The following is an 8476-nucleotide window of genomic DNA, read 5'->3' on the forward strand; positions in this document are numbered from 1 at the left end:
GCTGGGCAGCAGGAACAGTGTCCCTTTGCTGGCCCTGGCGCCCTGGAGAGCTGGATCGGGGCTTTCAGATGCGACAGGTCTRCGGGGGAGCACTCCTGCCCTGGGGACACCCGGAAGGAAGGTGGCTGACAGCATCCCGCCTTCAATTGCTCAAACCCGCCTTCCAGGCACTTTTAAATAGTGTCTGGCTTTGCAGGTTTGATGCATCTCTTATCGGCTTTATCCGCCATGGAGAGGGGCTTTAGCTGCAGTGATACGCCCTGTGCGTTAACCCTGGCTCTCCCGCGCAGCTGCTGCCGCTTGGCTGCAGGTCGCTTGCCCAAGCAGGCTGGTTGCTGGGGCAGGGGGCTGCCAAGCCTCCAGCAGGGCCAYAGCCCCCTTCTCGTGGCAGAGCTGCTCCTAAGTGCAAGTCCTTTATTTATTTATTTATTCATTTTCCTTTCTAATAACACACCCTGGACAACAGAGTAATCCTGGCTCCCCAGAGCCAAAATCTGGCCTTAGTCACAGCCTCAAGCTATTTTTGCTTCTCTGAGCTAATCCTGGGTTGAGCTGTGCTGTGGTGGCCCCGGCGCAGSCCCCCCCGGAGCTGCATGCGACTGGCATCCTTTCTGCCATCCTTCCGCCCTTGCCCAGCCTGCTGCTGTCCTGGCACCTCTTCGGGGCCTCTCCCCGGTGCTGTAATCTGCTGCTGGCCTCCTTCTCCTTTGCTGCAAAACAGGGGAGCCAGCACGATTTCCACCGCCRGCACCTGGCCCGTGGGGCGGAGGAGCCCTTGCTGGAGGGGAACACGGACCCCACGAGCCCAGCTGGCTGCACACGCCGGCTTCTTGGCAACATTTTTGCATGGGGCCATCTGTCCCTGCTGGTGCAGTGCCTGTGCAAGGTGCTGCTGCTGGCCTCACTCTGCCCGGCTGGGTTGCAAAGCCAAAGCAGCCACTTCGGGGCTGGGTAGGAGCCCAGGGGCTGGCAAGGGCTTTCATCCACCTGGAGCCACCTCGCTGCTGCAGCAGCAGCATTGCCAGGGGAGCCCTTGGGTGCCACGGTGCCGTGCCCGGGCAGGAGCCCCAGCACTGCAGTCCGGCTGCGTCCCTGCCAGCAGCTCCCGGCTGGGTTTGCTGCTGCTCTTGCTAAGCTGCTGGAGCCCCAGCGGGGAGGTGGCAGCAGCAGATGGCAAGGGGGAGGCGTGAATCGCATCGCCAGTGATCGCGTCTCTGCGACGATGGGAGCCAGGAGCTGTATCTGTGCTCCCGGGCTGCCTCCCCTTCCAGCGCAGCGGGGCTGGGGCTTCCAGGTGCTGGAGTGGAGGGGCTGTCCCGGGAGCTGTTCCCAGGCCCCCAGGCTGGGCTGGAGATGGCCCTGGCTCACACGATGGTGCACATCTCTGCCTGGCTCTGCCGGCCCTCGGCGGGCTCGGTGGTGCCGGGAGGAGCGGGACAAGGCCGGTGGCGGTGCAGGGAGCCAGGTGCCTGTGCACTTTGCTGCTGTGGAGGAGAGYGGGGTCTGTGCACGGGAGCAGGCGGCAGTGGGATGAATACCTGATCCCCTTCCCGCGTGGTCCCGCGGTGGTGCTGGGAGGGCCAGGCCCTGCCATGGGGCGCAGCAGCCGATCACCCCCCCCCCCCCGGCAGCCCCTTGCCTGCCACGGCAGCCGTCTCTCTCTCTCTCCTTTCAGACAGCAATTTCATCCTGGCCAACGCGCAGGTTCGCCGCGGATTCCCCATCGTCTACTGCTCTGACGGCTTCTGCGACCTCACCGGCTTCGCCCGCACCGAGGTCATGCAGAAGAACTGCAGCTGCCGCTTCCTCTGCGGGGCAGAGACCAGCGAGCCCGTCCTGCAGCGCATCGAGAAGGTGCTGGACGGCAAGCAGGAGTACCAGTCCGAGGTCTGCTTCTACAAGAAGGGGGGTGAGTGGCACTGGGGCCGGGCCATGCAGGCCGCGGCGTGGGGACCCCGGGGCGCTGCCCGTCCCCGGCTCGGGGTGAGCAGCAGAGGGTCTGTCCTGCCCTCACCGCTCCTCTCCTCCGTGCAGGAGCAGCTTTCTGGTGCCTGCTGGACATCATGCCCATCAAGAACGAGAAGGGGGAGGTGGTGCTCTTCCTCTTCTCCTTCAAGGACATCACAGAGAGCCGGGGCAAGAGCCACCCGGGCGACAAGAAGGAGGGTGAGCTGTGACTGTGGGATGGGGCTGGGATTTGGTGTGCATGGTGGGCACTTGGCAAAGGGGATCCCGGTTCCCAGCCGGATCCTGCCGGGCATTCGGGTGCCCAGCTGGTGCTCCTGGTGCTGGGCAGTGTCCCACCATGGCAGCTCCAGGAGCTGCTGTGCCAGGGAAGGGGACGGGAGCAAGGGCGCAGCCGCCGTGGGGGCCCGCGGAGCTCGGCCGAGCCRCCCCACGTGTGCAGGGTCCCGCCGGCGGCCGGGCAGCGCTCYGCTCACCGAGCCTTTCTCGCCCACTCCAGAGAAGCACCGGAGCAGGAAGGCCAGGAGCGCGCACCTGCGGGCAGCGCGGCGGCAGGGCCGGACCGTGCTGCACCGSCTCAGCAGCCAGTTTGCCCGGAGGGACCGTGGCGAGATGAAAATCAACCGCGTAAGGACCTGAGGGAGTCCCCGGCTTTGCTCGAGCCTCCCGGGTAGGGGGTCTGGGTGCTGGCCAGCTCCTGCCCTCCTGCGAAACACCCTTGATCGAAGGCAGCTGCACCGCAGTCCTCAGTGCAGCTACAGCTCGCTGGCAACGGGAGAGCGGCACGGCGCGCACGGAGTTTCCCATGGGCAGTATCAACCTCTTGGCAGCTCTTCTAGGCCTGTTTTTCTTGTTGCACTTTACCTATCAAGAAAGCCTGACTGCTCGAACTCAAACCGGCCACGTGCTCGAGGGAGCGCGGTTACCAGGCTCCGGCGCCACAGCGTGTCGGCAGCAGCGTTTCCAGCGGGAACAGCGACAGGCGTCATCCCTGCGCCAGCTTGCTCGTGGGGCTGCGGTGCCCCAGCGCAGGGTCCCGCGGCGGGGGGAGCCCGGGCAGCGACGGGCACCGCCTGCAAACGCTGGGCTGGGGAAGAGGTCTGAGACCGGCTGAAGGAGCCTGGGCTCAGCCCAGACCTGGCAACTGGGCATCAAAAGGTCTCAGCGCGCCGGCTTTGAGTCGCGGGGGCCGTTGCGTGCTGGGCTGAGGGAAGGGCCCAGGCGGCGCATTAGCTGCTCCCAGCAGAGCTGTGCAGCGCGGCTGCCGGGGCTGCCCACAGCACGAGACTTTGCACATTGGAGCAGCCTGGGCAGCAGCCAGTGGATCACCATTAAGTGCATTAGCATAACATTAATTTATTTGCCATAATAAGGTATTCTGCGCCTGCCTCTGCAGGTGACCTTAGCACAGCCCACATTGTATGTGCCCATTGGAAAAGCGAGTCTGTCACCCTGGTATCTGGGGAGGCACCAGATAAACCCACAGGCCAGCAGTCTGCATGGGCCTCYGTCCCCTGTCGTGCGGGGACAGTCCCCGCTCACTGGTGCTATCCCTGCTGTTTCCTCCAGAACGTGTTTGAGAACAAGCCATCCATCCCCGAGTACAAAGTGGCCTCGGTGCAGAAGTCCCGCTTCATCCTGCTCCACTACAGTGTCTTCAAGGCCCTCTGGGACTGGCTGATCCTGCTGGCCACCTTCTACGTGGCTGTCACCGTCCCCTACAATGTCTGCTTCACCGGCACGGAGGAGAGCCCCTCGGCCGCCCGCAGCACCATCGTCAGCGACATCGCCGTGGAGATGCTCTTCATCYTGGGTAGGTCTGTGGGGGGGCCCAGGAGTGCCGGGGTGGGGCGAGACCCCCCCGCCTGGGCAGGGGCGGGATGCGGCCGCGGGACAGGCCTGGAGGGGGGAGGAGCAGGGAGCTGGCATTGCTCCGTGGCTCGGAGCACCCATGGGAGCAGGACCGGGAACCGGCACCGAGCACGGGACCCCCAGCTCCAGCTCGGCCGGCCGCGGAGGCGAGGGGCGCTGAGCGCCGGCCGCGTGCTCTCTCCGGGCAGATATCGTCCTGAATTTCCGCACCACGTACGTGAGCCAGTCGGGCCAGGTGGTGTACGACCCCCGCTCCATCTGCATCCACTACGTGGCCACGTGGTTCTTCGTGGACCTCATCGCCGCGCTGCCCTTCGACCTGCTGTACGTGTTCAACGTGACCGTGGTGAGTGCCGCCCGCGCCGCGGCCCGCCGCGGGGCCGGGAACGGCTCCTTCGGAGACACCGGTTCGTGCGCGCCTGTCTGCGAGCCGCCTYGGGAGCGAGGGGAAGCGGAGATGGCAGCTATAGCGGGAAGCCTCCCACGCAGCCTAATTTAACCAGAGGCAGCCACAAATGACAGCACCGGCCGAAGCGCCGCTCCAGCGTGCAGGCAGCGCCCGCCCYGCGCGCCATGCGCCTGTGCTCTGCGGGGGCCATGGGGATGGATGGTCTGAGAGGGGCTCATCCACGTACGGGTGCAAATRCCTTCGTGCCCACACGTCATGGCAGGACCTGTGTTGGGCACTTGCCCATTGATGGCTCTGGAAGCAGGGTGAAGCCCAAGAACAGGGGATGCCCCATGCGCCCGGGAGCTGCTGCCGTGTGCTGGTGCATGCGCAGCGGGGAAGGAGCTGCCTGGACACACTGGGAACGGCAACGCAGTGGGTGTCCTGCTCCGGTACTGTGGGGAGGAGCAGAGCAGCCCYGTGGGAGGGAGCCCCCAGGACGGTCCTCTCACCCGGGCATCTGTTGCAGGGCAGATCCTGCGTCACGTCCCAGCTTCCCACCACGGTGTTTGAGCCATCCTCAGAATCAGAGCTGGATTTGGGAGAGGCATGTATGTGCAGCTGGAGTGCAGATTCAGCCTCCCACTTCCAGAACTGCAGATCCTGAAACCCCTCCACAGGCACACTCATGCATGCATGCATGCAGGCACACACACGTATGTGCACAGACGCATGCATGCAGGCACACACATGCCCATGCAGCTGGCAGAGCCAGCTCCCAGCCCGAGCCTCCACCAGCCCTCACGGGGCCCCGGCTGAGCAGTAGGGAAAGGATGTGCTGCCACGAGTGTGTTGCAGCCCCATCACCATCCTTTGCTAATTGGAGAAGGGAGGGAAGGAGTGAGGCGAGCACAGAGGCTGTAATTATGCTTATTGGAGGCACAGCAGCAGAGCAGGGAAGGCGAAGGTACKTGGGGTCTGGACCTGCCCCTTGAGCCAAACCAGCTCCGCTCATGCCCTGGCTGATGCTGCAGGCCAGGAAAACAAGCTCCCCGGTGTCRGGGCCATTCCCAGGGCCACAGCTGCAGGGGATCGTTGCTGTTCCCCAGGGCCGCRGCTGTGGGGAGCCTCTTGCTGTCTCTGCCAGGGCAGCGGGAGCTGGAGGCGCATGGGGAGCAGCACCCTGCATGGGGAGGCTGCAATGCGAGGGCACAAGCAGGAATCCCATGAAAAAGGCTGCTGAGGGACTGAGCTTGCAGCATGGCAGCTGCCAGGACGGGGGCAGTGGCAGTGGGAAGCCCCCTCCGGGAGCTGCTCCATCCTGGCCGGCTTTGGTGGGTGCCTGGCTTCAGCAGCAGCTAACGCCTGGCCTCCTTCGCTATGCCCCATGGCCATGGGCTCCCCACGCTGCCCAATGCAGAGCTGGGAAGGGAAAGCAGGAWGGAAACAGCTGCTTTGGGCAGCACAGAGAGCCCAGGGGCTGATGACACCAGCTTGGCATCACTGCGCGTCCAAAGCAATCAGCCTAAGCCAGGGCATCTCTAGCTCGCTGCATCCATGATCTTCGCAGGCGAGACACAGGCTCTTGCTGGGATTTCCCTTTGCAAAGTAGATTAGATCAGCTTGGCTGCCACATGGCTTCACCGCACCCAGCCTCCGCTAACAAATCCACCGCTCCTCCGTCTGCCGGTCACCTCCCTTCCCGGCTCCTGGGGTAAATCGGGGCCCTGACCATGCTGCCCGCAGYTGCCGCTGATGGCTGCTCCAGGAGGAAGCTCTTCCTGGCCCGTCGCCCACAGCCCCCCAGCAGCTGCGGCCGGTCGGGGCCCCGCGGTGGCGGGTGCCTGCCTGGGGGCGGCGGGTGCCTGCCCGGCCCTGGCTGCGCCCCGCGGGCTCACCCGCCTGCCCCGCTCCGCAGACCTCGCTGGTGCACCTGCTGAAGACGGTGCGGCTGCTGCGGCTGCTGCGGCTGCTGCAGAAGCTGGACCGCTACTCGCAGTACAGCGCCATGGTGCTCACGCTGCTCATGTCCGTGTTCGCGCTGCTGGCCCACTGGATGGCATGCATCTGGTACGTCATCGGCCGCAAGGAGATGGAGAGCAACGACCCCCTGACGTGGGACATCGGTGAGCGGGGCCGGCTGCGCGGAGCGGGGTGCAAGGAGGGCCCGCCCGCCCAGGCCCCYCGGGGCCACTGCTACCCCCACGTGCTGCCAACAGGAGGGAGCAGCCGTTTGGGGCTGCAGCCCCCCGGCCGCCCGGGACCCCCCGGCCAGTGCTGACCCGGCCTCTGCTTGGCAGGCTGGCTGCACGAGCTGGGCAAGAGGCTGGAGGCTCCCTACATCAACAACTCGGTGGGGGGCCCCTCCATCCGCAGCGCCTACATCGCCTCCCTCTACTTCACCCTCAGCAGCCTGACCAGCGTGGGCTTCGGCAACGTCTGCGCCAACACCGACGCCGAGAAGATCTTCTCCATCTGCACCATGCTCATCGGGGGTGAGGCAGGGAGCGGGCCAGCCACTACGGTGGTTGACCTGGGGGGCCCGTGGGGATCAGTGCCCAGTAGGGCGAGGGGAAGCCCCCCACAGGGCTGCRGCGTGGGGCCCTGCTGCCACCTGACGCTGCCCTCCTGGCCCTCAGCGCTGATGCACGCCGTGGTCTTCGGCAACGTCACGGCCATCATCCAGCGCATGTACTCGCGCCGCTCGCTCTACCACACCCGCATGAAGGACCTCAAGGACTTCATCCGTGTCCACCGCCTCCCGCAGCAGCTCAAGCAGCGGATGCTGGAGTATTTCCAGACCACCTGGTCGGTGAACAATGGCATYGATGCAAACGAGGTAGGAGCTGCTGGTGGCACTGGGCCTGCCCCACTCCTGCCACCCGGCCTGCACCCAGAGCGTGGGGTGAGGGAGCCGGCTGGGCCAGCTCTGCRGGTGCAAGTGTGAGCCTGTGCGAGCACACCAGTGTGCAAAGGTGTGTGCACACGCACGCTGCTGCTGGGAGGACCAGAGTTGTGAGCTGACACTTGGRCACGGTTCCTGCCAGCATGGGGAGCAGGGACATGCATGGGAGCAGGGACGCGCACACGGAGCAGAGGGACCCATTGAAGCAGGCCAAGGTGTCCTGGGCTTGCTGTGGGCTTCGGCAAGGGCACCCAGCCTGCTGCACTGCACGATGCCCTGTCACTGGTGGGTCTCGCAGGGGAGCCTGCTCTCCCTTTGCCTCATGCCACCAGCCCGCCACCTCCTCTCCCCAGCTGCTGCACAACTTCCCCGACGAGCTGCGGGCAGATGTGGCCATGCACCTGAACAAGGACATCCTACAGCTGCCCGTCTTCGAGACGGCCAGCCGGGGCTGCCTGCGCTCCCTCTCACTGCACATCAAGACCTCGTTCTGCACCCCGGGCGAATACCTGCTGCGCCAGGGTGACGCGCTGCAGGCCAACTACTTTGTCTGCTCCGGCTCCCTGGAGGTGCTGCGGGACAACGTGGTGCTGGCCATCCTGGGTGAGGGGAGCGGGTGTTCGCCACCTCAGTGCGCGCAAGGGCTCGGTGGTGGCAGTGTTACCGAAATTGGAAATAAAACTCCAGGATGCCCTGGCACCACCAGGCTGCTACCAATCCCCTCCTGCAGGTAAGGGGGATTTGATCGGAGCTGACCTGTCGAGCAAGGACCAAGTGATCAAGACCAACGCGGATGTGAAGGCACTGACCTACTGCGACCTGCAGTATCTGGGGCTGCGGGGGCTCTGCGAGGTGCTGCAGCTCTACCCCGAGTATGCCAGCAAGTTCACAGCCGACATCCACCAGGACCTCACCTTCAACCTGCGGGAGGGCAGCGAGATGGAGGTGGGTGTGTGTCCTGCCCCTGCCTGCCCTGCSCTTCCCCGGGGAGGAACACTGTCATGCAGAGCCGCTAGGACGTGGGGRGCCGGAGCCGGCTGCGACCTGCAGCCCTGCCGGGAGCGGAGACTGTGAGACCCCGTCTAAGGGCTGGCGCAGGGCTCGGCATGCCGGTGCCCTGTGCCTGCTCGCAGGCCTCCTTCCCCTCCCCACGTGCCATGGAGGGAAGGTGCAAGGGTGGCAGGTACGCTGCGCGCTCGTGCCCCGAGCCGGGCCGCCCCGGACAGCGATGTCCCGCTGCCAAACGGCTCCTCCACATCGCTCACCCGCTCCGCCGTGGCGCGCGTGCTGGCGCGGGGGGCTGGGGGGGCCGGGGCTCCCCCGGGGGCTGCCGGCCCCTTTGGAGG

At 65.7% G+C, this 8476-nt stretch overlaps 1 protein-coding gene across 1 annotated transcript in view; it reads left to right on the top strand.

Annotated features, from left to right (window-relative positions):
• The first annotated feature begins 228 nt into the window (after positions 1-228).
• The window catches only part of KCNH4 (potassium voltage-gated channel subfamily H member 4), a 9896-nt gene continuing 1648 nt past the window's right edge, over positions 229-8476 (top strand). Inside the window, exons 1-11 of the mRNA XM_085310434.1 lie at positions 229-262; positions 1676-1909; positions 2035-2166; positions 2465-2592; positions 3535-3778; positions 4026-4183; positions 6144-6351; positions 6526-6720; positions 6865-7064; positions 7484-7733; positions 7861-8083. Of these exons, the coding sequence (XP_085166560.1) occupies positions 229-262; positions 1676-1909; positions 2035-2166; positions 2465-2592; positions 3535-3778; positions 4026-4183; positions 6144-6351; positions 6526-6720; positions 6865-7064; positions 7484-7733; positions 7861-8083 (2006 nt within the window). The remainder of the gene's footprint in view (positions 263-1675; positions 1910-2034; positions 2167-2464; positions 2593-3534; positions 3779-4025; positions 4184-6143; positions 6352-6525; positions 6721-6864; positions 7065-7483; positions 7734-7860; positions 8084-8476) is intronic.

The sequence above is a fragment of the Rhea americana genome, unplaced genomic scaffold (genome assembly GCF_003343005.1).
Source record: "Rhea americana isolate MKP2758 unplaced genomic scaffold, rheAme1 scaffold_319, whole genome shotgun sequence".
NCBI lineage: Eukaryota > Metazoa > Chordata > Aves > Rheiformes > Rheidae > Rhea > Rhea americana.